General features: G+C 45.7%; 1 protein-coding gene and 1 pseudogene across 1 annotated transcript; one reads left to right on the forward strand and one right to left on the reverse strand.

Moving 5' to 3' along the window:
* Nucleotides 1-30: 30 nt before the first annotated feature.
* Nucleotides 31-8,847, reverse strand: LOC128135362 (uncharacterized protein C12orf29 homolog). The gene is made up of 6 exons (XM_052774191.1): nt 8,734-8,847; nt 6,751-6,868; nt 6,020-6,115; nt 2,571-2,687; nt 2,099-2,293; nt 31-65 (listed from the first exon to the last, which is right to left on the reverse strand). The coding sequence occupies exons 1-6, from the start codon at nt 8,821-8,823 to the stop codon at nt 31-33; spliced, it is 651 nt and encodes a 216-aa protein (XP_052630151.1). The 5' UTR covers nt 8,824-8,847.
* Nucleotides 8,848-12,327: 3,480 nt separating this feature from the next.
* LOC128135363 (uncharacterized protein C12orf50 homolog) lies at nt 12,328-27,182 on the forward strand (annotated as a pseudogene).
* Nucleotides 27,183-27,760: the final 578 nt, after the last annotated feature.

Below are 27,760 nucleotides of genomic sequence, written 5' to 3' on the forward strand. Positions count from 1 at the left end.
AGTTTACCCAGGGCACTTCCAAACACAGCATTAGGCCATTTTGATTCCAGTCTGAGATGCAAATTCTGTTGAGGCACCACATAGATGAAAAGCACCTAAAACCACCTTCTGTAATCCCTCACCAGGCTTGCTACCATATTTGGTTTCTTTGTGCAAGTACCACATGGTTCTCAAACATCTGCTTGGGAAGGTTTTAGAGGGAAAATACTTGAACAGAACATTTTGAAACATGGGTGAATTATATTAGGATGAAATATTTTTATTTCTGTTGCTTCTAGAAGTGTTGAAAGTTTACTTCTTAAAATGTTTCTGAAAGAGCAGATAGTTTTACTCTAATAAATTATGCACAAAATGTTCTTCATATTTCTTTTGACAACAGAGCCAAGAAGACATAGACGTGAATAGAAGAGGAGAACGGTATATAGACAGAAGAAAGAGAGGAAGCAAGTAATTCAATTTACCAATAAAATTTAAATTGAAATAAGGATATTATCAACTGGAAAATCCAAAGATGATAAAATTACAAATTCCAAAAATAAGGTGCAGCAAGTACACAGTAACATTTCAAAACTGATAAAAATGGAAATTAAAAAAGTGTGCTCTTGTGGTGGGTTGACCCTGGCTGGACGCCAGGTGCCCACCAAAGCCGCTGTATCACTCCCCTCTCAGCTAGACAGGGAAGAGAAGATATAACAAAAAGCTTCTGGGTCGAGATAAGGACAAGGAGACACCACTCAACCAATTACCGTCATGGGCAAAACAGACTTGATTTAGGGAAAATTAATTTAATTTATTGACAATCAAACCAGGGTAGGGTAATGAGAAATTAAACTAAAACTGAAAACACCTTCCCTCCACCCCTCCCTTCTTCCCAGGCATAACTCCACTCCTGAATTCTCTACCTATCCACCCCAGTGGTGCAGGGGGACAGGGAATGGGGGTTATGATCAGTTCAGCACATGTTGTCTCTGCCGCTCCTTCCTCCTCTGGGGGAAGGCTCCTCACACTCTTCCCTGCGCCAGCGTGGGGTCCCTCCCACGGGAGATGGTCCTCCACAAACTTCTCCAATGTGGGTCCTTCCCACAGGCTGCAGTCCTTCAGGAGCACACTGCTCCAGTGTGGGGGGTCACAAGTCCTGCCAGCAAACCTGCTCCAGCGTGGGCTCTCCACGGGGTCACAGCCTCCTTCGGGCGTCCCCCTGCTCCGGCATGAGGTCCTCCACAGGCTGCAGGTGGAGATCTGCTCCACCGTGGACCTCCAGGGGCTGCGTGAGGAGGACAGCCTGCCTCACCGTGGTCTTCCCCACGGGCTGCAGGAGAATCTCTGCTCCGGCGCCTGGAGCACCTCCTCCCCCTCCTTCTGCACTGACCTGCGGGTCTGCACGCTTGTTTCATCTAAGAATACAGCTATTAGATTTTTTTTATGCAGTTCCTTTACATTCTGTGAAAATGCCTAGACCTGGAACTACTATTTTTCCTATCCATCCTTGCAAGTTATCCTAACAGCAAAGCTCAGAAGCTAGAACTCACTTGTGCTCACACCTCATTTTTCTTTTGTTGTAAGGCTTTTAAAGGGAGAAGCCATAACCAAAATTTAGCTTAAATTACATTTCCTTAAAAAATATACATAATATTTAATAATTTAAAAACTGCAACTTATGACTAACTCCAATGATGCAAAAAAAGACTGAATAAAATTTTCTACTTTAATGTACTAAACAGCATCAGAAGAGCAAATAAAAAAAAGTCAAGAAAAGGTACCAACAGTCAATCTTAAAAAATATTTTAACAGTAATATTTAAAACAACTTTTCCAGTCAAAATATTTTTTGAAAGACTAAAGCAAAGCATTTTTATAGTAACTGGTAAAGAACAGGTGCAAAGAGGTTTAATAGACATAAACACTCTCATGACAGCTCGGCTTTCTGAGGTGAGTATTTTTGGTAAGTGTTTTTTGAGCTAGCCCTTTCTCTCCTTTCTAAAAGGTTACATTGCTACCTTAGAACTTTTTTTTCAAACTTATACAAAGAAAATGCATCATTTTCACTCAAAAGTATCACTAAATAAAAAAGTATTTAAGAACAGATCATACAAACTTACCATATGGATTTGCATTAATATTAGTCCCAATAAGCTCCAATGTTTGTTCTAAAATTTCCGATAACGGCACTGGACTGATTTCCAGAAGCCCTGGGTCAGCATGGTGTTTCAATAGCAGCGCTATTTCAGCCTCGTAATTTACAACAGATGAGTGCCAGCAATACTGCTTACTATTTTTCTCCACAGGCACCCAACCTATGAGAAAACATTGCATTTACCCAAGTAAATTTCTGAAGTTATCAAATGTGTACTAGAACTGTACATGCATTAAAAAAACCCACAGTTAACTACAAACAGAAAGAGTAACAAGAAAAACCGTGTCGTACCTCAGAGGAATGCAAGTGTGACAACTATGCCTTCAGTTGAAGCCCTTTAAGTAGATTAACTACTACTTTTAACATTGGAACTAATTCTATTTCACTTCAAAAATTGAAGCCCCCCCCCCATTTTACCTGTGCTGCATCATAGGTACCTGGCATATGTCCATTCTCATCGGGCAAAGGATTGCCATTACAGAACTCTATGTCCTTTGCTGGAATCCAGGTATCTGGAACAGGCTTGAAATCCTCTTCAACATTCCAAACAAATTCTAGACATATAAATGTAACATTAAGTTTTTGGCAAACTGTTAGCCAATTTTATGTTTTGATCATCTTTCAATGCAAGTATTAAAATACCATTGATCTAAACCTTGTTTTACAGACAGTAGTCCCAGTTACTTTGTACAAGCACCGAGATCTGGCACACTCAAGCACTCTACAGTTAGGGGGTTTAAAGAAGCATAGTAGCCTTTGAGTAGTTTAAAAGTTCAAAAGTAACTACGATCAAAACATAGCTACCTAAATAGCTAACCTTATATTTAAACCAGAGCCAGAGAAGTAGAATAGAATAGACTATTTCAGTTGGAAGGGACCTACAACAATCACCTAGTCCAACTCCCTGACCAATTTAGGACTGACCAAAAGTTAAAGCATGTTCTTAAGGGCATTGTCCAAATGCCTCTTAAACACTGTCAGGCTTCTTTCTCTGTAAAGAAATGCTTCCTAATGTCTAGTCTAAACCTCCCCTGGCGCAGGTTTGAACCATTCCCATGTGTCCCATCCCTGGACCCCAGGGAGAAGAGCTCAGCACCTCCCTCCCCATGTCCCCTCCTCGGGAAGCTGCAGAGAGCAAGGAGGTCGCCCCTCAGCCTCCTTCTCTCCAAACTAGACAAACCCAACGTCCTCAGCCGCTCCTCACAGGACATGCCTTCCAGCCCTGCCACCAGCTTTCTTGCCCTCCTCTGGACGCATTCAAGGACCTGACCATCCTTCTTAAACTGTGGGACCCAGAACTGCACACAGTACTCAGGGTGAGACCGCACCGACGCTGAATACAGCGGGACGATCCCCTCTTTTGACCGGCTGGTCATGCTGTGTTTGATGCACCCCAGGATGGGGTCTGCCCTCTCGGCTGCCAGGGCACACTGCTGGCTCCTGTTGTGCCTGCTGTCGACCAGCACCCAGCACCCAGATCCCTTTCTGCAGGGCTGCTCTTCAGCCTCTCCTCTCCCAATTTATACTTGTGCCTAGCCTTACTCTGTCCCAGGTGCAGAATCCAGCATTCGGACTTGTTAAATTCCATCCCATTAATCATAGCCCAATGCTCCAATCTATCTAGATCCCTCTGCAAGGCCTCCTGTCCCTCAAGAGAGTCAACAGCACCTCCCAGTTTGGTATCATCATCACACTTGCCAATGCATTCAACTACTGCACCCAGATCGTTGATAAATGTAGCGAACAGAACTGGCCCTAGAACTGAACCCTGAGGAACACCGCTGGTGACCAGTCACCAGCCAGACGTAGGCCCATGTACTACAACCCTTTGAGCTCTGCCCTTCAGCCAGTTCTTCACTCAGTGCACCATGAACCCCCTTATCCCACAGCTGGACAACTTGTCCAGAAGGATGCTGTGAGGGGACAGTATCAAAAGCCTTACTAAAATCCAGAAAAACTACATCCACCACCTTCCCTTCATCCATGAGGTGGGTGACCTCATCACAGAAGGATATCAAATTGGTTAAAACAGGACTTTCCCTTTGTGAACCCATGCTGACTGTGCCTGATGATTGCATTAATCTTAAATGCCTTTCAATAGTACCCAGTATTATCCTCTGCATATATTTTCCAGGAACTGAGGTTAGACTAACAGGTCTGTAGTTCCCTGGGTCCTCTCTCACGCCCTTTTTGTAGACTGGCGCAACACTGGCTAGCTTCCAGTCAGCAGGGACCTCCCCAGACTCCCAAGACCTTTGGTAGATGATGAGAGGGGTCCTGCCGTAACATCCGATGACTCCTTCAGTGCTCTGGGATGAATCCCATCAGGCCCCATGGACCTGTGAACATGCAGCTGAAACAGCTGGTCCCTTAGAATTTCAGCACCCACAAATGGAAAGTCACTGTTCCCACACTCGTGGTCTTCCAACTCAGGGGGTATCAGTATTATTAAAGACTGAGGCAAAAAAAGCACTGAATGCCTCCGCTTTTTCTTCGTCCCTTTTAGTCAGATGACCATCTTCAACAAGTATCGGTCCAATGTTTCCTTTAGACCTCCTCTTGCTGTTATAAAAGGGCCTAAAAAAGCCCTTGTTATCTGAAACAACACTGGCCAGTTTCAACTCTAACTGAGCTTTGCCCTTTCATGTCTTCTCCCTGCATATACGAATCACAGCTCTGTAATCATCCTGCGAAGCTTGACCTTGCTTCCAGAGATCATACAGTTTCTTTTTCCTCTTGAGCTCTGCGAGGAGTTCCCTGTTCAGCCAAAGTGGTGTTCTGCCCTGCTTACTTGATTTACAACACAGTGGAATTGCCTGCTCCTGTGCTTCTAAAAGGTGGTTCTTAAAGACTGACCAGCACCCGGGGACTCCTAAGCCCTCAAAAGCAGATTCCCAGGGTACTCTGCTAAACAGCTCCCTGAAGAGCTTAAAGTTTGCTCTCCTGAAGTCCAGGGCAGCAACTCTACTGTCCTTTTTTCTTATTACACTGAAAATTTTAAACTCAACCATTTCACGATCACTGTGACCAAGGCAGCCACCTCCCATCACACCCCTCCCCGAGTCCTTCTCTATTCACAAACAGCAAGTCTAGGAGGGCATCTTTCCTAGTTGGCTCACTGACTACCTGTGTCAAGAAGTTATCTCCTACAAACTTCAAGAATTTCCAGGATCTGCTCGTCACAGCCATATGATATTACCAGTTGATGTCTGGGAAGTTGAAATCTCCCGTAAGGACAAGGGCTACTGATCCAGAAATTTATCCTAAGTGCCTATAGAGTAACTCATCAGCGCTTACCTCCCAGCTGGGCGATTGGTAGTAGATACTGACTACATCATCTCCTTTGTTTTCCATTCCCCTAATCCTCAACCACACCATCGCTAACTCTAAGGGCTGTACAACCAAACCTCTCCCTTACGCATAGTGCAAGGCCTCCACCTTGCCTGCCCTGCTTATCCCTCCTGAACAGCCTGTAGCCCTCCAACCACAGGACTCAATCCACCAAGTCTCACTAATACCAATGATATTGTAGCTCTGGGAGGTGACCAATGCTTCCAGTTCATCCTGGTTTTTTCTCATACTGCGTGTGGTGGTGCACAAGCATTTCAGATATGCTCCGGAGCCCTCAATGCTCCCCGGAGGGTTGCAAATGTTCCCACTAGCACCACCACCCTCCAGTGATGCCATGCCAACCCTTACCTACTGCAGTGCTGTTGGTATCCCCTTCCCCAACTGATTCTAGTTTAAAGCTCTCTTGAAGTAAAGTTAAGACTGACATTAAGAAAAATTGAAGCAGGATCACTGACATTTCCTGTGTTAGACTATAGGTGTTTTTCCAACTGGATAACTTACATTGACAAAAAGAAGGAAAGAAATCTTCACTAACCTTTGCAATCTTCCAATGAATACAAGAATCGTTTAAACCTTTTTTCAGCTTGCTTGTTGGGTTTTCGATCCATCCTGGCCCATAGATAGGGTTGCCCTAGAGTTTCCAGAGGGATAAAAATCAGCAGTTTACTGAGGCAACCACACCCTGCAGAGTACCGAAATCAACCATGTAAAAGGCACGATAGGCCTTCTCATTTGCCACTACAGAAATCTTATATCCAAAGACACTACTTAAATTCATAAGTTAACTGCCGTATATGAATCTAAAAATCTATTCGTAGAATCGTGGCTAGTGTAATACAAAGCTTCCTTACAATTGCAGGTAAAGGCATGAACCCCAGTGATGCAACGAACCACCACAGTCTTCTCCTTTCCTCCCCACTTTCATACTTCTTTTCATCCTCCCCAAGGAAATTAGACACCCCTTATTATACAAGTTCTAGTGCGCAAGGAAGATTTTACCAATAGGAAATTTTAGAACTGGAATAGGTCCCCGATTGGCATGTTCGCTGCAACCAGACTTCCATGTATTTTAGAGAGTAAAATCTGTAACAACTTTATAAAACACCTCCTACGTTTATGGTAAGTCTTACTTTGTGGTCAAGGTGGTTAATGACACAGGAATTCACAACAGCTGTGATCCAATGGATCATACAATAAAAGTGAAAACAAAGTAAAACAAGGCTTCTAGCCAACATAAGAAATCTGCATACGGATCTTCTTTATTACCTGTATAGGTAGTTACGTAACAGCAGGTTCCGTCCACCTTTTCAGTAGGGATTGCATTGTATATATCTGCCTCTAACGCCTTCCCGGTTATAGCTTCAGTTGCCAAAACTTTAAAGGGCTGAAAAGAAGACAGGTATTTTAAACCCTCATCATGGCTGTTTCTCACATGGATCCTTGCTCCTCACAGCCGGCCTCTGTAAGTCCAGTACTACACATTATGTTGCTGATTTCTAATGCCATTGAAATACACCATTGTTTCTTCAAGACACGACAGCCTGGGAAATGCTCTAAGACAAAAGAACAAAGGCAATCTGTTTGCAAACTCTCTCCCTCTTCTCCGTTCTCAATTAGTATTTACAGATGACTTTGCCTTCCGCTGCAAATAGTGCACATAAACTAGAAGGGTCCCAGTCCAACGCTACGAAAGTTTGAGACGTGCCTTCCTCTGTTACGATGGCAATAGCGATTCACCGTGACTAGCTGCTCCAAGCTTGCAGTTTGGAGCTGAAAGTCAATAGCACCATGTTAGTGCAATACACAGACCCGTGCGATGCAAGGTGGCAAAAGCATCCTGGCATTAAATACGTAGTATCGGTGCTGCCAACTAAACACGCTTCCGCTTAAGAAGAGCAAGGAAAGAAGTGATCCAGGGGTCCGAAACAAATATCCAGCCACAACTAGCCCCCATTTCCAGGAGGGCTTCTCTAACAGTTTCCCTGCAAACATGGAATCAGTTGCGGCTGGATTCCAGTGTTTTCCTGGATAATCAGCACCCCTCCCTCCTCTCTTCCCAGCCAGCTTTGACTTGTGAGCTGGGCACTGTCTCTTTCTGCTAGCAAAACACAAAGCAGGTCCTTGTCTGAGGCAAAAAAGCCTCAAAACAGAATTCAGAAGTCACAAAGTGGGAACCTTCTACGTGCTGTCGTTGCGTTACAGGGCTGTTTTCTATTTCAGTAATCAGATGCGGCATACGTGAAGGTTTTAGGAAGATTACACGAAAAAGAAAACGTTCAGGGGGGAGAGAAAACGTTCCTGTTGCTTTTCCCACCACCACCACCACCGTTGCCACCGCCGCCCCCCTTCTTCCCTAGCAGTCATCGCCCCCTGTATTACCCTTGCCTGCCCTTGAAAACCACAGAAAATAGCGTAGGCCACTTCCAGACCTAACCCCCTGTCGGCTTTTTCTGTGTGAAGGAACAACAGGGTAGGGAAGGTACCCTTACGTGACCATTACCGAGATGCTGTTGGTACCGGCGGTCAAACAATTAAGTTACCGACGTTTTGGCAACCGTTTCAGCTCTGCCACCCAGAGGGCAAACACCAGCGAGACAAAGTCACCCAGATGCAGCCGACAGACAGCATTAGGAGCCACTACTCAAACCGGGAAAGGCAAGCTGGAGGTCTACAGCTAGGCAGGGGAACGGCACCCCAGCCTGTCCCAACACTGCCTTCTGCATCTCGGGAAGAAACAGCTCTGACTGGGCTCCGCTGCTTTCACCTCGGCACGCACTCCACGTCTCGCAGCCTCCAACCAGTCCTTCCCTCAGAAGCCGGAGGTGCCAAAACAGCAGCAAAAAAAAAAAAAAAAAAAAGAGAGGCGCGCTTGGCTTCGCCCCACGAGGCTCACAGGCCCGCGGGGACGGCAGGGCGGTTTCACACCAGCTCCCAGGGCGGTCCCCTCGCAGCGGCCTCACCCCTCGCCGTGCGTGACCGCTGCCGACACTCGGGAAAAGCACACGCCGCACCGGGCTCAGCACCCCGGACGCCCCTTGCCAGCAGAAGAGCGGGACGGAGCCGAAATGGCTCCCACGCGGCCTCTCCTTCCCGCGCGGAAGGCGGGGAGCTCTGCCGTGCATGTCGCTCAGACGCGGCCCAGCGACTCCCCCCCCCGAGCCCGAGCCCGAGCCCGAGCCCTGGCCCTGGCCCTGGCCCTGGCCCGGCCCAGCGACTCCCCCCGCCCGGCCCCGTGCCGCCCCGGGCCACCTGGCGCTCCCGCTTGGCCGACGGCTCCTCCTTCACCTCGGTCACGAACAGACACGGCACCTTCCGCTGCACCGCGCCCCGCCGCCTCATCGCCCCGGCCGCCCGCCCGCCACAGCGCCCAGCCGCGACTGCGCCTGCGCCTGCGCTCGCGGGGCGCGGCGGGAAATGGAGTCCGTCCCCGCCCGCCCGCGACGCATGTGTGCGCCGGGGCGCGGCGCGGCGTCGGCCGCCTCTCTCCGGCAGCCTCCGGCCAGGCCGTGGCTCCGTCGCTCCCCGCCGCTCCCCGCCGCTCCCCGCCGTCCAGCCCGAGCCCGAACGCGACCCCGAGCCCGAGCCCGGGCCCGGGCCCGGGCCCGGGACAGCTCCGCTCTCGGCAGCGGCGGCTCCCGCCGTGGCGCGGCCGCGCCGCGCCAGCTGTGCTCTGAGGCGCCGGCCTGAGGCGGCAGCTCGCTCCCGCGCCGCGGCCGTTGGCCGTCGTCGACCTTTGGCCGTCGACCCTCGGCCGTTCCCCGGGCCGGGCAGCCCAAGTTCCCCGGGGCTGTCTTCTCTGCTTCCCGGGGTGCCACACGCCCAGGCCGGGCACAGGGATGCCCTGTCCCCAGGGCGCCGGCACCTCTCCGGCTTCGCCTGTGCCTCCCCCGGTTCCCCAGTACACCTCGGTGTCTGTGGTGGCTTGACCCGGCGGGACGCCAGGCGCCTGCTCGCTCGCTCGCTCCCCTCCTGGGCTGGGCAGCTCCTCAGAGGGCTCCTGGGCCGAGATCCCTCGCCCGCCACCGGCACGGGCAGAGCAGACTCCGCTCGCTCGGGGACGGCCGTTCCGTTTATTGCCGATGGAAGCCCGGCAGGGCAATGAGAAGGCCAAACGCAGTCTGAAAACGCCTTCCCCCGAGCCCCGTCTGCTTCCCGGGCTCGGATTTGCTCCCGACTTCTCTCCCTCCTCCCCCCGAGCGGCGCAGGGGAATGGGGGTTGCCGTCAGCTCCTCACGCGTTGTCCGGGCCGCTCCTTCCTCCTCACGCTCTTCCCCTGCACCAGCGTAGGGTCCCTGCCACGGGAGACGGTCCTCCTGCCACGGGAGACGGTCCTCCTGCCACGGGAGACGGTCCTCCTGCCACGGGAGACGGTCCTCCACGAACCCCTCCAGCATGGGGTCCTTCCTGCGGGCTGCAGTTCTTCGCAAGCTGCTCCAGCGTGGGTCCCTTCCATGGGCTGCAGTCCTTCAGGCACAGACTGCTCCAGCGTGGGGGGTCACAAGTCCTGCCAGCAAACCTGCTCCAGCGTGGGCTCCTCTCTCCACGGGGCCGCAGGTCCTGCCAGGAGCCTGCTCCAGCGTGGGCTCTCCACGGGGTCACAGCCTCCTTCAGGGTACATCCACCTGCTCCAGTCCTCCACAGGCTGCAGGTGGAGATCTGCTCCACCGTGGACCTCCGTGGGCTGCGTGAGGAGGACAGCCTGCCTCACCGTGGTCTTCCCCACGGGCTGCAGGAGAATCTCTGCTCCGGCGCCTGGAGCACCTCCTCCCCCTCCTTCTGCACTGACCTGCGGGTCTGCACGCTTGTTTCTCTCCCATACCCTCACTCTGCTCTCCGGCCGCAGTTTCTGAGTCCCGGCAACTTTTTTTCCCTTCTTAAATATGTTATCAAAGAGGTGCCGCGACCGTTGCTGACGGGCTCGGCCTTGGCCAGCGGCGGGTCCGTCCTGGAGCTGGCTGGCATGGGCTGCGTCGGACGTGGGGAAGCTTCTAGCGGCTTCTCTCAGAAGCCACCCCTGTGGCCCCCCACCGCGCTACCGAAACCTTGCCACGCAAACCCAATAGAGAATTAATTCTTCCTGACCGTACCTTCTTCTGTGCCTCCTTCAGGCAGGGCCATGCAGCTACAAAGAGCCCCTGTTTGGATAGCTCTTGGCAGTGTTAACACTGCCTGCCGATGGCTGCTCCTGCCCCCAACAGTGCATTATTCATGGCCCTCATCTGCTCTCCTGAATTTTCCTTCCCCTACGCCCCCCAGTCAGTTGCAGGGGTTACAGAACTGTGGGAGCCTTTTCACATCGCTTCTCCGCTCGCAGGTCTCGCCAGTACTCCCCACCTCCATCCCAGTCAGCAGTTTCATTCGGTACTGTGGTGACGTCATTCCTGTCGAAATCCCCTTCTTCCAGTGACAAAGTCCCGGTGGCCAGGCATGCGGTATTTCCCTTCGCAGTTAGTCTTCAAGGGGCCACCCGCTGATACTCGAGTTACAAACAAGTTGATAGGCTCCTTAGAGAGACGAGGAGGCTTCCAGTCGTCTCAACGGCTTCGTACTTCTTCCCCAGCTTGGCTGAGCCAGCCTTGTACCGCTTGTGCCCACGGGGTCACTGGCGCCCGCTTCTCACGTACGCATCGGTCACCATGCCCACCGGCAGACCAATGGCGTACAGTACAGGTGTGCTCCGGGGATGAGTCCGTCCAGTCCAGTGGTGCTGGTTTTTCCCAAGGAACCACCAGTCACGTGCACTTCTGGCGGTGCTAGGAACCACTACTCCTCTTTCTTGAATTCTGCCTTGTGTCTACCTCCCTTCTCTTTGGCTTCATCTGTATCCTGATGATCTTCAAGCGATGGCATCCTTCTCTCCTGAGCTTGCGGCTCCTTATCCTTTCTGCGCTGCCTTTGATGTTTCACTTGAAACGTTCCCAGGCTTTGATCTAACAGTGCTCTGAAGCGTTCACCTGCGAGTCACTGGTGTCTCTCAGTGTTGCAAATCTGACCCCCTGTCCTGGGGATGACCGTATGCCTTACCATTTGCCGGGACTGAAACTTTCTTTCCCCCGCGAGGTATTTTTTGGTCAGAGGCAGCCTAGGACCTGCGTGGGAACAGAGGTGTTAATTAGGGACACAAGCGTACGCTGCTCTTTCTGCTTTAGCCGTGGCAGTGGCCATCGTGGAAGCAAGAAAAAGCAATGAACCCCAACAGTGGAAGCAGTTAACAGCCAACAGTGTACTGGCAGGAAGGAGCAAGCTCCTCCGTCCAACAGTAAGAAAAAACACATTGGGCACCAGGATTTTGGTTTAAAAAGTAGTCAAAGAGTAAGATTTGTCTTTGTGGTATCAAAGATTTGTTTCCAAGACCACAGTTCCTGCGGCAAGGAGTTGGGCATTATTTAAACCCTGACAGATGGCTTTGCTCCGTTTTACATTAAAGAGGCACCGGGAGACTCTTTGAAAGGGTCCAATCTTCCCTATTTTACTCTGAAGCAATGGAGATAAACGAAGATGTTCAAGCCGGACAGGTCCCAGAGCACCACCATGCTGATGTCATGAGCTGGAGGAGCCCTTGGCAACAGCGGAACGCTAACATTCTATACCGGACAACAACTGCCTTCGTAGGTTCCACAAGCCAGGAGAAGGCAGCAGCTCCTTCGTTCAAGTGTCTTTTGGCGTCTGGTGAAGTTTTGTTTCAAAGAAGCAGCTCGGCTAAGGTTCTGAAGGCCCAGATTTCGAAAGAAAACTACCGCTTTCAGGCTAAGATTACGATTTGCCTGGATGTTGACAGCTTTAACGGTTTGACGTATGTTCCGCCAGTACTAAGAGAGTGGAGGAGAAGCACCAGAGGTGAAAATGGCTGCAGTTGGGAATGACCGTTATTCCCATTTTCACTCCCCCTATGCACAGGTAAATGCTGTAGATTTTAGAGTGGTTTGTGTCCTTGATTTTCTCGATATACCCATGCTGACAGGGAGGCTCATTATGTAATATTTGCGTCCATTACTGCATCCATTTCAGCACCGGGGATTTAGGTGTCAGTGCCTGGGAGGTGGGCTTTGGCTCCAGACCCCAGCGTGTCTCAGGGGATGGCCCACTTGTACTGACTCCAGTCCAAAAGTGGCACGCTTTGGAGATGCTGCTCCTAGACCCAGCTGTTAATGTCTGGAACTGGGTGAAACTTACCTTCAAGTATTCAAATAGTTCCCAGCGTGACTTTGTTTTCCTTTAAAAAACCGCACACAAACTCCTGCGGAAATGACCAGCAACCTGGCATTTCCAGCTCTCGGCTGGGATGGAGTTCATATCCAGGACATAAACCTGAGTTCACATGTTCAGGGTAATGGCCATGAGCACTTGCCTCTTTGGGATTATGAGTTTATCATGTGCTTGAGGAAGATACCTCAGGTTATAAGGAGAAGTGAATTCCATAGTCGGAGATGACGCTAATATCTGTAAACTTCAATAAGGCAGAGATACAGAAAAATAATTTTAAGTATGACTAACGAAAGTGACTCTCATTGTGAAAGTGCTTTCTCTCCAATATTGTGCAGACTTTTTAGCTGGCCACATATTGAGCGATAGAGGGAGAGCAGCAGTGGGAGTGTATCTATGAGGAAAGCAGCAATAATTAAACAAATCCTGTAGATATTCTTTTGCTGCCATGAGGCTTCTGTTTGTCTTGTATAAAAACAGCTGGGAGATGCTGTGAGCAGAGAGTAATGACAGTTGTCTCACAACATCAAATCCTGAGTATTTGCAGTAACTTGCAAATGCTTGTCACCGTAGTACCGTTACATGTGGACTACTGCGTCATCTCCCCCATGAATCAAAACCAAAATGTTTCAAAAGAGGAGATTCACGTTTAAGGCAACCGCTAGGTTATGGGAATCTCGTGTGACTTACCCACAAAGTCATTTTCCTCATGAGGGTTCCAGGTGCAGGTTCTGCCACTGTGAAAAACCTCTTGGCTGTGATTCTGAGGGCTCCTTACGGAGACAGGGGAGATGTTCACATCTGTTTGGCAGATTGAGAGATATTGAAATAAAGGTAGAAAGGAGCAAGTCTCTTCAAGCACGGTTTTTAAGTCTGAAAACAAAAGTGACTTTCTTCTGCCGAGTTGACGTTCCCAATGGGAACTGGAACAAAAGATTTTCTCCCGTGTTTTGAAATCCAAGTCTGACAAGTCTGTACGAGGCTTGCAAGTTCCCAACTTTTTAGTTTTTCAGGTTTTGTTGGGAATCTTTCTGGGTTTTGTTTCTTACTCTTTATTTTCCCAAGGACCCGGGTCCTTTAACGGCAGGAGAGCACTAGTGTTAAGATTGGCACTTGTACAGCAGATTTCATCTTGAGATTGACCTGATTATCCCATTGTGCAGGAAAGGAAACTCCGCCACGTGTCCATTAAGTGACTAATAGATTTTTTTTCTTCCCAGCATCTCAGGAAAAGTCTGCGGTGCAGTAAGCACACTGCTTTACTCCTGTTCTTGTCTGGGAACAGTTGTACCTCATGAAAGCTCCACTGACCTAACTCAAGACAGCTTTATAGCTACCTGGAGCTTAAGATAACTTTAGAGATAACTTTAGAACTTCTAAAATGTCAGAACGTGGTCCCACAAAATCATAGTCAGGTGTTCACAGCGGTACACCATGTACGAAGCCATTTAGTCCATTTTTATTGTTATATTTACAGTATCTGAAAACTGTTTTCTCCTGCAGCGAACGTACAGCAACGTCCCCTGTTTCTGGGAAACACAACCCGTAGGCTGTGTGAGGTTCAACTGTGCCTTCCATCATAGCAAGCCTCGTAATATAAATGGACTTTTTTTGCCACCTACCAACAGTGAGTAAAAATATTTTCTCAACAATTTGTGCATTAGAGCAAGTAAATACACAAAAATGTCCTTCCGGTGCTTACGTAATATATATTAAGGCCCAGAAATGTACCGTGGCAAATCAATCAGGTACGACCTGCTCTCCCAGCAAGTTGAAGGCCAAGAAAGGAATTGTATTGGCATTTGAATAGGGTTGCCACGTGAATTTTTTTAGCTCTCATGTTGCGGATCTTCGGAACTATCAGGGACGTAAAAGATGAAGTCACAAGTGGCAATTTAGGTTGCTGAGACCCGTGGAGTAAAAATATTGCTTTCCTTGGGTATTTGCTAGATGAAATCCCTCTAGCAGTGAAAACGGTTAGTAGGCAGGTAATCATTTAAGAGAAATGAAAAGTAGTGTGTGTGGTGGGGGGAGGAGGTTGGTAGGGCCACTAGCAGCAACATCTGTTGATAGAGCACAACATGTTACATGGATGAGACACCCGTTCTATAGATAACATAAGATTACAGTGCCGTGTGCGCAGATGTATTTCCAGTTCATCGTTCTGAATAAGCCTTTCGGGCTTGAACACTGGGTGCAGGCTACTGAAGTACGGTAATAGTGTGTAACGCAGCACAACTCTTTAGGGAAAAACCCGCCATTTGAAGTTGTTTTTTTTCCTCAGTCCTTTCAAAAAGGAGCTCTTGTCTGCCAGGAGTCCTGGTAGACAGCTGGAGCCTGGAACAGGGTAAGAGTCCAGGGCAGGGAACCAAGACAGCTGTCAGAAATCAGGCGGAAAGAGGAGTGAGAGCAAGGCAGCATGACTTGTCATGGATGCACGAACAAGTGGACTAAACCAGAGTTGTTCGTGGGCCTTATCTCCAGAGCTGGAGACAGGTGTCATAAGAGAAGTCCACAAAGACCTCTAGTCAGAAGCAAACACCTTCTGTTCCTGAAAATCGCCCAGGAAAAGGTAGCCTGTCATACCTGGGCATGTGGAGCCTAACTAACCACACAGGACCAAGGCAAGAACTTGAGTGCTGTTTCTATGAGTGCCCTTATGGCTTTTAGTAGAGTTCCCACAGCCACAGCATCAGTCCCTGGCACCTAGTGCTGTCGTAAACATCACATAGGCACGCTTTTGGGTGCGGTGTGAGTCAGAGACCGTGCCCAAGAGGCACTGTGGACGAGGGTATCCTGCATAAGAGCAACATTCAACAATCCGAACGAGAAAATGGACCCAAGCCTTTTACTTTGTACTGCAGTACGTATAAATTCAAAGTCCGTGTGCTGCACAATAACATTGCAAACATTAAAACTGCATTTATTCGTTTCAATACTTACAAATCTTGTTAAACTAATTCAAGCCTGATTTGGCTTACCCTCCCCAGAGCTAATAATATCCTGTTCTGGACAGTGAAAAAGGCTCTATGAGGTTAAAATGTTGTATCTTACTTTCTCTTGCAGGAGATAGGACAAATCTGATCTGCAGTAGCGTTATTAAAACGGGTCTAATACGATATGCATGCTGCTCATAGGCAAGCAAGAGATGCACAAGAATAACAACAACTGGACTAAAAGAAAATGCCCATGCTTCATCTTTTTCTTTAAAAGTGGAAAAAATACCCAACTTCAATCCTGATTGTATTTATAGTTGCAAACTGGTCGGCTTGAACAGTACAAACAGGCTCACCATTTTTCATCATTTTTATTTTCAGTCTGTTGCATTTCCTGGCTCTCCCAAAATGCTATCCCAGTACTGAAATACTTTTGTGGCAAACATTATGGGTAAATTCCTAAGGAAAAGAGTATCTCTCCCGATTGTCTTCTAATTAAGTGTACATTATTTTCATGAACTTCATATTCCTTCTCAAAATCTACATTTTGGACTGAGTAAGAAAGAGAGCTGTCATTCAGAAAATTCTGATAGAAAAAAAATGTCTACAAGCCAAAAATAGGTAATCCCGTGCTTAGCGCTGCTAAATTCCTCACAATTGATGCCATGGGGAGGGATACAGGCCTGCCTATTACTCGGCATGTTTAAAATATTTTCACAGGTGGGGTCCTAAACTGCCTTACTCACTTCAGCCCAGGTATTACTAATCGCATGTTTCCCCATGCTGTAAATATCTACCTGTTTTTTCACACCTTCTGTAGTGGGAAGATGCTCTTTTGCCAGCCTCTGCAGAAGATTTTTCCTAAAAGGCACAATCTGTCTATTTAACGACTCCTCCAGCATGATAATGATTTCAAAACTATACCTGCTGGTCTGAGCCTGGATTTGATATTCTAGTTCCCGCCTAACAAAATAAATATAATGCTCTTTTCTGCAGGTGCCCCACTGCAACAGGGTGTCCAAGGAGGGATTCTGCATCCAGCGCATCGTCAAGAATTACTCAGAACTCAAAAGAATATTGTACTACCAATTCATCCTCCAGTGATTATAAACATCAACGACGATGACGATGATGAAGAGGACGATGAAGAGGAAGAGAATTGTAAGCGGGTTTTTTCTTCCTTTGACACAATTGAGACGACCATCAAATACTCTTCAAATTTCTCAAAATTCAGGGGCCAAATTACAGGTTTAGGAGGCACTGCTTTTCTGGGAAACAAAAGCAGGGGCTGTACACACTCGTCACTGAAGGTGAAGTCACAGGTTTGTTTACAAAAGACAGTTGCGTGACTTCAACTTAAGTAATTTGTTCGACTGACTTCCTAAACCCTGTAGGCAGTCTCATTTTACTACAGGAAGTTCGTCTTAAAACTAGCAAAGAGAACCCATACAAAACTCTTCACTAGTTTAACTGAATGTGAATGTGTATATATTTATTTTCTTTTCTTTTTCCATTTTTTTTCCATGTCATTAAACCGTTGCCTGAGAGACCAGAGATGCATAGGGAAGGAATGAATTGCACATTCCCAGAGACTGAAAGTGAGAGACGAACCTACTCTCACGCGTGCACGCTGCACATTACTGTGCTAGTTCTCAGGCAGCCCCAAGCTGCTTTTCACTTTCCCCCTGCCCTTCAGGTTGGCTGGCAGGGCTGCCCGTTAGTGCTTCCTAACTCGGCTTCAGTCTGAGTAAGCCACGTCAACTTAAATGGTATCAAAAGCAGGGCTCTGCTAGCCTTAGGAGCCTTCACTGAGACAGGTAAGGAGTGCTCGCTTCAGCAGCTCCGCCGGCAGACATTACACAGCAGTAACTTTGGGCAGAGGTTTTGCGACAAGCACTCCCTGGTGACATGTTTAATCGGAAGATTTCCTTTTGGGTGTAAATGAAGGATCATTTTCCAAATGAGCACTAAAGGTGGTTTGGAATCCTTTTAAATCAACAAACATTAGCTTCTTAGTATGGGTTGTAACTGCAGTTCCATTGCACTTGGAAATACCCAGTATTAAGGAATCATTTTTCTGTCCAGAAGCAGAGGTCACAGTCAGAAAAAAACCCAACCGTGACCAAAATGAAAGTCACTATGGTCCTTGATTATCAAGAATTGTTGAAGGTCTTTGTAAAGCTACCTGGTAATCTTTTAAAAATATTTCCTACAGGTGTTCCTGAGTGGGTGCCTAGGACTGCTGCAGATCTTGAAGAGGAAAGAGCAATAAAGGAAATATGCTATAAGTCTGGTAAATATGAAACTAGTCACTCTTTCCTAAACAGCAATGCTGCCAATATAGTAAACTTTGGGTTTTTTTTTTTCCCCTCTTGGGGTATGTTTAGGAGAGTATTACGGGATTCAGTACCCCCACAAACACCAATCAACAAAAACTGTGTCTGCACCTCGGGAAAATGAGCTATTGCCCTTGGAAGCTACTGAGCAACACTTGCAGAAAGGCAAGTACTTTTCATCTTCTTGGACAATGTTTACCACTTTTAAAATTACTGTCACAGGGAGAAACTATTACATAGCTTGCCCCTCCTCCTCGCTTCTTTAATTTAGTGACAATAAAAGACAGCCTATTACAAAGAGGATAAAAAAACTTACTTAATTTTCCCCCATACAGATATACATAAATAGTGTCACACATGTGGTGACTACCTGCATCGACTGTAGATGGAAAAGGTAGAAATGGGCTATTAACCCTATGTGTACTTTCCTGAGATACACAACATAGGTCTTTCATGTAATTTTTCTTCACGGTCAAGATTTATGTAGTCTAACTTTAACCACCCTAAGGCGAGGTGTGTAGCTGAAATGTCTCATCCGGGATCTCTGTTGTTAAATGGAGAGACAGGCACTCTTACGGGGCTGTTTATTGCATCGTAAGATAGTGCCACAGGAAGGTGAGATGAGTCACTTGCCCAGAGGTGTTCGCGCTCTCTGCGGGCTGTCTTGGGTGTCTAGATGATGAAATGTAGTGACACCGCAAACTTTTCTATAACTAAATTGAGATTAAGTAAATACCCCCTTTAAGTGTCTTCTAAAAGACAGTAACAAGAGAGTTCCATTTTGTTTTGACTGTTGGGCTCGATCCAACATAATTAAGGTCAAAGGAATACAAATTAATACATATTCACCCCCTTCATTAGGTTTCGCCTTCGTTCTTGAGCAAGTGACAGGACTGAAAGAAATCTGTATTCGTTTTTTTACTGAATAAGTAATATATGACGCCATATTAGGAGAGAGTTATGTTCTTAAGGTAACAAGACACCAGAGCAATCAGTAGATCAGTCATCAAAAATTGCTGGGCAGAAATAAGACCTGCTACTTTTAATCAAAAAAATAATAGTTGTTGTGTATTTCGTGTAAATTTCAGGGATAAAATCTTGATAATACTGTTTTATGTAAAACAGATTTGAATAGGATGATGTGCTAATACAAAAAAGGGAATGGAAAAATTGTCTCCATGTCATGCACTTTTAACTGACGCTTTTTCCAGCCTAAATTGGTCAATAGAACTGGGCAGAATTATTTCTTTCTTACTTCTACACCTAAAATGTTTCATATTAAAATAGCTTTGATAAGCTATTTCTGAAAAAGTATTTAGATATATTTAGACTACGGATGAGGGATCAGTAACAAATACATGAATACACCTTGTAATATATGTCTTTATTTATCATTAGCTACATTCAGGAAAAAGCAGAGAGTACAGTATTCATGAAGATTTTCTAATTCATAATGAGAAGAATTCTGAGCCAGCACTGGTCAAAGCCATTGTACGAGTTCAAAGTAGCATTAGTCTTTGTGTTTACAGTCAATTTTTGACTTTGCTTTCAAGATTTTGTGACCATGAACTCTGTGAGAGGAAATATATCACTGCATTTTTTGATATGAAAATTTTGCGTGCTTTTTAAAGCAGTAAATACGTGCTATTTTAATCCCGCAGAAACCAACCACACTGAGCTGGTAAAAAGCCATCACTATCAAGAAGTACAGGAAGAGAAAGGGATATCTGAGGAGCCAAGAAATTCACCTAATACAGGAACAGGCAAAGGTATTTTGAGAAAATAGTTGCCTTCCTCATTGTTGCTTTTTAAACTGTTAGATGATTTAGCACTACCTACTAAATTTCTGTTCTTGGTGTCCAATATGGACAATCCATATTTCAACTGGACTATCTCATCTTCCAGCCCCCAGTCTCCTGCAATAGGTCAAATCTGGAGTAGTAGCACAACATTATTGCTTAAGTTTGTTCTTTCACTTTTAGGAATTCGCACTTCAGACCCCAAAGCCAAACCAAGGTACCGACCAAGGGGTCAAAGGAAGGATGATCAAACTGCTTCTTCTTATATTCCTTATGAGAGAGAAACTGGAAGAAAGACTGACTTTAATTCTTCAGAACCTCGAAGATCAGCACTTGCATTGTACCCTACTGTCACCATCACCCAAGAACCAAAGTTCAACGGGTCTACAGGTGGGTTCCTGCTCACAGAGGAGTCTTAAAATGCCTCAGACGTACCTGTCTGTATCACACTGCTTTTGATTTTGTTCCTGCAGGTGAATATGAACTGATTTATGGCTAAAAATGGGCAAGAGTAAATTTGATCCAGCATAATTTTCATAAATAGATTGCAGCACTATCCACAGACAGAAATGTAAAGCTTCATAAAGCTTTACAATTAGTCCGACAGAATATTCACAAACAATAATAGAGCCACCTTCATAGCAGGAATTCACTTCTCTGCCCAGCAAAGAGGGATGAATGCAACGATGTGCCGACGGGCACAAATACACTGATCCCCACTTTTTACAGCATCTTTTATGTGATTTATTCTTTGGAAATATTTAAGAAGCCTCACAATAGTCCACCTTTAACTTCTCAGCCTACTGCAAATATTGATAGTAGTAGCAGTAATTGTGCAGTAGAATTTCAGTTTCCTTTCAAGAAGGGCTTCTCGTTCAACTTTTTTCCTCCCAGCAGGGGATGAAAGAATGGTCTTGCTTTGCATGGTATTTTTCCACACCTGGGATTTCACTGGAGTTTGGATTGGGCTGGATTTATGATTGTTTGGGCTTTAAACCAGCCCCCAAACTGAAGCAGAAGTACAGAATTTCTGCTGCATTCTGGCCTGAACTGAGGGGAACCAAAAGCGCTTATTTACATTAGCAGGAGAAAGGGAAGAACAGGCAAAGCCACGTCTTCCTGCAGAGTAGCAGGGGCCAGGTGAAGAGCACTGTGGTTGCTTCATACTGCAGCTCCCCTTGTGAAGTTCTGTTTGTAGTTTGAAGCGGGCTTACCTGCGCGACCAAGGCTCTTCCAAGTTTAGCCGCATCATTTGTAGTATTTTGTTACGTTCACAAACCGCCCGTGTCCAGGATGCACCTAGATGCTACAGACAGAAGAGGTAATTCGTCGTTCAGCCAGAAGGTGTCCTTCGGAGTGCATTGGTCTCCATGGGCTCAACCGTGGATGTTGCAGGGGTCCATGTACCACCTGTGCAGTGCAGAGAAAGGATGTATATGGGCAGGTAGTCAGCACTCAGAGGACAGTAGTGCATGAGGGGATTGTGTTCAGGGCTGCATTTAAGACAGTCTGAAAAGACAGATACATTCAGAGATGTTTCCCCAAAGCATTGCCTCAGCTGAGTTCTCAGAGGCTTTAGGTACTATGATGACATGCATCTTGAAAATACCATAAACTCAATTGGATAGGGCTCATAAATATCATTCATGAAAAGTGAGGGACTAAAGAATGAGCAGGTAATTTGTAGCTGGCTCTTTACTTTGCACCCACAGTCTTCTTCAACCTGTGCATTATGGTATTTTCTTAGAAAGCGTGAGAGTTAAGCGTCAGGTGCTCAGTTACAAAACTGCACTGAACCAATCGCTAGCTCGTCGAGGCGGGGGGGAAGAGAATGGCAGTGCCATTCCGTGTGCTGCTTACACACAAGCAGCTAAAACCTTCTTTCTGTTGCCTTTCCAGGTGATGGTAATGCAATTCCTACAAAATTGAATAATACAAAGAGAGAAGGACAGACTAAAGGAAGGAGAGGACCAACAGAGAGTATTCCCAGAACAGATTGCAGATCCTCTGAAAACGGAGGTAATATACTTTAGCATCAGCTTCTCATTGCTGAACATCACATGGTCGATAAAATAACTGATTGTATTTGGATTCGGCTGTCCACAAAGACCATTTTTTGAATCTTGTCTTCCAACCTCCTGCAATAGGTCAAATTTTGAGTAGTAGCACAACATTATTGCTTAAGTTTGTTCTTTCACTTTTAGGAATTCGCACTTCAGACCCCAAAGCCAAACCAAGGTACCGACCAAGGGGTCAAAGGAAGGATGATCAAACTGCTTCTTCTTATATTCCTTATGAGAGAGAAACTGGAAGAAAGACTGACTTTAATTCTTCAGAACCTCGAAGATCAGCACTTGCATTGTACCCTACTGTCACCATCACCCAAGAACCAAAGTTCAACGGGTCTACAGGTGGGTTCCTGCTCACAGAGGAGTCTTAAAATGCCTCAGACGTACCTGTCTGTATCACACTGCTTTTGATTTTGTTCCTGCAGGTGAATATGAACTGATTTATGGCTAAAAATGGGCAAGAGTAAATTTGATCCAGCATAATTTTCATAAATAGATTGCAGCACTATCCACAGACAGAAATGTAAAGCTTCATAAAGCTTTACAATTAGTCTGACAGAATATTCACAAACAATAATAGAGCCACCTTCATAGCAGGAATTCACTTCTCTGCCCAGCAAAGAGGGATGAATGCAACGATGTGCCGACGGGCACAAATACACTGATCCCCACTTTTTACAGCATCTTTTATGTGATTTATTCTTTGGAAATATTTAAGAAGCCTCACAATAGTCCACCTTTAACTTCTCAGCCTACTGCAAATATTGATAGTAGTAGCAGTAATTGTGCAGTAGAATTTCAGTTTCCTTTCAAGAAGGGCTTCTCGTTCAACTTTTTTCCTCCCAGCAGGGGATGAAAGAATGGTCTTGCTTTGCATGGTATTTTTCCACACCTGGGATTTCACTGGAGTTTGGATTGGGCTGGATTTATGATTGTTTGGGCTTTAAACCAGCCCCCAAACTGAAGCAGAAGTACAGAATTTCTGCTGCATTCTGGCCTGAACTGAGGGGAACCAAAAGCGCTTATTTACATTAGCAGGAGAAAGGGAAGAACAGGCAAAGCCACGTCTTCCTGCAGAGTAGCAGGGGCCAGGTGAAGAGCACTGTGGTTGCTTCATACTGCAGCTCCCCTTGTGAAGTTCTGTTTGTAGTTTGAAGCGGGCTTACCTGCGCGACCAAGGCTCTTCCAAGTTTAGCCGCATCATTTGTAGTATTTTGTTACGTTCACAAACCGCCCGTGTCCAGGATGCACCTAGATGCTACAGACAGAAGAGGTAATTCGTCGTTCAGCCAGAAGGTGTCCTTCGGAGTGCATTGGTCTCCATGGGCTCAACCGTGGATGTTGCAGGGGTCCATGTACCACCTGTGCAGTGCAGAGAAAGGATGTATATGGGCAGGTAGTCAGCACTCAGAGGACAGTAGTGCATGAGGGGATTGTGTTCAGGGCTGCATTTAAGACAGTCTGAAAAGACAGATACATTCAGAGATGTTTCCCCAAAGCATTGCCTCAGCTGAGTTCTCAGAGGCTTTAGGTACTATGATGACATGCATCTTGAAAATACCATAAACTCAATTGGATAGGGCTCATAAATATCATTCATGAAAAGTGAGGGACTAAAGAATGAGCAGGTAATTTGTAGCTGGCTCTTTACTTTGCACCCACAGTCTTCTTCAACCTGTGCATTATGGTATTTTCTTAGAAAGCGTGAGAGTTAAGCGTCAGGTGCTCAGTTACAAAACTGCACTGAACCAATCGCTAGCTCGTCGAGGCGGGGGGGAAGAGAATGGCAGTGCCATTCCGTGTGCTGCTTACACACAAGCAGCTAAAACCTTCTTTCTGTTGCCTTTCCAGGTGATGGTAATGCAATTCCTACAAAATTGAATAATACAAAGAGAGAAGGACAGACTATAGGAAGGAGAGGACCAACAGAGAGTATTCCCAGAACAGATTGCAGATCCTCTGAAAACGGAGGTAATATACTTTAGCATCAGCTTCTCATTGCTGAACATCACATGGTCGATAAAATAACTGATTGTATTTGGATTTGGCTGTCCACAAAGACCATTTTTTGAATCTTGTCTTCCAACCTCCTGCAATAGGTCAAATTTTGAGTAGTAGCACAACATTATTGCTTAAGTTTGTTCTTTCACTTTCAGGAATTCGCACTTCAGACCCCAAAGCCAAACCAAGGTACCAACCAAGGGGTCAAAGGAAGGATGATCAAACTGCTTCTTCTTATATTCCTTATGAGAGAGAAACTGGAAGAAAGACTGACTTTAATTCTTCAGAACCTCGAAGATCAGCATATGTAGTCTACCGTACTGTCACCGCCACCCAAGAACCAAAGTTCAACGGGTCTACAGGTGGGTTCCTGCTCACAGAGGAGTCTTAAAATGCCTCAAATACACCTGTCTGTATCGCGCTGCTTTCCATTTGTCCCTGCATGTGAATATGAACTGATTTATGGCTAAATATGGGCAAGAGTAAATTTGATCCAGTCTAATTTGATCCAATCTAGGTAGACTGCAGCACTATCCACAGACAGACATGTAAAGCTTTATAAAGCTTTACAGTTGGTCAGACAGAATATTCACAAACAATAATTTAGGTACCTTCATAGCAGGAATTCACTTCTCTGCCCAACAAAGAGGGATGCATGCAACGTTTTTCCGATGGGCACAAATATACCAATACTCTCACCTCTGGATGATTGGGGTTTATTTTCATCTGTCACTTCATCAAAAAATTTAGTGGTAAATAATTTCAGTGATCATAAGTTAAGAAATTGATTTCACCTTGCCAGTTTCCGTCATCTCCCTTGAGCTGGGTTGAATCTCCACCTTGAGGTGCCTCCCTGTCTTAATTTCCAATAAAAGGAACCTCCTTCACACAGAGTAACTCCTACTTTCAGATGAACAAAGGTAAGCGAAATGAGTCCCAACATCACTGCTTCGTCTTGGGCAGGAATGGTTGCGTTTTTTTTCTTTTAATGGTTGCTTTGATTAAATGTGGACAGATTGGCATAGAGGTTACAGAGAGAACATTCTTAATGCGAACAATACATCTTACCACATTTCCAGGTTAAAAAAAAGCATAGAGCATTTAAAAAAAAAAAGATGACCAGCATTTTTGTCATAAGAACAGCTGTTACCATTTTCGCTACCTTTCTTTCCAGCAGTACCTGAGCCACGTGGTTGGAAAGGCTCCAAGCAAAAGAATCAGTTTGACACTAATAGAAGATTTTGGACCCAAATGGAAAACTATGGTAATACTTACTTGTTCGGCATGAACTGAAAATTTTAGGATTATTGTGGAATTAATAATTTGAATGAATGGAATTAAGCTGGAATTAACAGAAACCCAGAGCATTAATAACATTATTTTTTAATCAAATTTTACAGAAAATGGTTAGTCATTAGGCAGCTTACTCTCCTGCACAATCAGCTGTCTAGCACAAAAAACATAATATTGCCTTGCATCTAGGGCTTTCCCAAGCAGGGATAAAACAGGAGATTAGTTTACAGATTAGTTTAATGTAAAAGCAACTGATGCCTTTGGGAAGATTTTCAACACAGGACCATTCACTTTGTTAAAGTCAAGGGTGTCCGTGGCAGAATCGCCTCATTTGGAAGATCCTGTGAGCCTCACGCAAATGCCGCAAGGTGACAAATGATCTCTAAAGTACTAGAGAGAGAGTCCGTATTTAATACTAGCTGGTATTTCAGCGGTGAATACAATTCACCCGATGCATTCATTGATACTTCAGCTAATGTAATATTTAATTCACATACTGGACCAAGAGAGTCTTTCCTGAGATCGTAGCTGAAATTAAGAAACGACGTCTATGTTTTTTCTACAGACAAATATACTTCAGGATCTTACAATGCACCAACTCAAAGGAAAAGAAATCCACATGCAAAAACGTTCTCTAAGTCTAAAACAACCATTCAGGTAACTGTTTGATAGAAATTGTTACAGTTCAGTCTTTTTAGCAAAAGGGACGTGTCTCTCCCCGCCTAGAACATGTAAAAGTGCTCTTAAAACTTCCCCAACCAAAACCCGCAAGAGTCTAAGCAATGCTGAGTAGTCTGAAAGAGCAGTTAATGGTTTCGTTTGTTTGCAGACATGTACTTTTGCCCGGTTAACTAAACTGTGGTTTCTCATTTTTTACAATATTACTGACGAGAAAGCAAAATAGGTACCTGCCGTTAAAGCGAGGAACTACAAGAAGTGGGTTTTGGCCTGTAGCACTGCACAAAGGACAGCAGAGACTACAGGAGTGTGATCTATTTGTCTTGCTGGTTGACTGCTCGCGAAGCATCTGCAATCGCTGAACGACGATCAGCCGAGGTCCAAATTCATAAAAGGACTCGGGCTACCAAACGTTCACAAGACACCCTAAGGACCATTAATACATTTTACAGCTGTCTTGAAAGCAGAGATTAGAACCCGTATCTCGTGTTCCTCAGATGAATGGCCAAACCTTTAGTCTGCAGTCCGTGCTTCAGTGTGACATTTCCTTATCTCCAGTCTCTCTGTGTCACCCACGGACCTAACAGGTTGTTTGCTCTGCGGTTGCACAGTTCGAAATGTGAACTAGCAGAGCATCCTCATAGTTCTGGCAAGCTTAGCCTTCTAGCTTGCTATGAAAGTGCTTCCCTGAAAGGGCAAAGAGATAAGTTTGAACCCTGTTGAGCACTGCCTTTTCTTGGATGAATGCTTTTACTGCTACTTTATTTTATAGAAGATTGTCAGTAACACTTTTTCCAAGTGGTCTTGTTGGTTTTTGGAGAGTATGAGTCTGCTCCAGGAGACTAGTCCAAAGCGGGTGGCTCAGAAAAGTGCAACTTTGTAATTTTGTGTTTCAAAGCTCTCCAGATGGCCCAGTTGTCAGTATTCCTATGAGTTTACCCAGGGCACTTCCAAACACAGCATTAGGCCATTTTGATTCCAGTCTGAGATGCAAATTCTGTTGAGGCACCACATAGATGAAAAGCACCTAAAACCACCTTCTGTAATCCCTCACCAGGCTTGCTACCATATTTGGTTTCTTTGTGCAAGTACCACATGGTTCTCAAACATCTGCTTGGGAAGGTTTTAGAGGGAAAATACTTGAACAGAACATTTTGAAACATGGGTGAATTATATTAGGATGAAATATTTTTATTTCTGTTGCTTCTAGAAGTGTTGAAAGTTTACTTCTTAAAATGTTTCTGAAAGAGCAGATAGTTTTACTCTAATAAATTATGCACAAAATGTTCTTCATATTTCTTTTGACAACAGAGCCAAGAAGACATAGACGTGAATAGAAGAGGAGAACGGTATATAGACAGAAGAAAGAGAGGAAGCAAGTAATTCAATTTACCAATAAAATTTAAATTGAAATAAGGATATTATCAACTGGAAAATCCAAAGATGATAAAATTACAAATTCCAAAAATAAGGTGCAGCAAGTACACAGTAACATTTCAAAACTGATAAAAATGGAAATTAAAAAAGTGTGCTCTTGTGGTGGGTTGACCCTGGCTGGACGCCAGGTGCCCACCAAAGCCGCTGTATCACTCCCCTCTCAGCTAGACAGGGAAGAGAAGATATAACAAAAAGCTTCTGGGTCGAGATAAGGACAAGGAGACACCACTCAACCAATTACCGTCATGGGCAAAACAGACTTGATTTAGGGAAAATTAATTTAATTTATTGACAATCAAACCAGGGTAGGGTAATGAGAAATTAAACTAAAACTGAAAACACCTTCCCTCCACCCCTCCCTTCTTCCCAGGCATAACTCCACTCCTGAATTCTCTACCTATCCACCCCAGTGGTGCAGGGGGACAGGGAATGGGGGTTATGATCAGTTCAGCACATGTTGTCTCTGCCGCTCCTTCCTCCTCTGGGGGAAGGCTCCTCACACTCTTCCCTGCGCCAGCGTGGGG

Source organism: Harpia harpyja, chromosome 23 (assembly GCF_026419915.1).
Source record: "Harpia harpyja isolate bHarHar1 chromosome 23, bHarHar1 primary haplotype, whole genome shotgun sequence".
NCBI classification, from domain to species: domain Eukaryota; kingdom Metazoa; phylum Chordata; class Aves; order Accipitriformes; family Accipitridae; genus Harpia; species Harpia harpyja.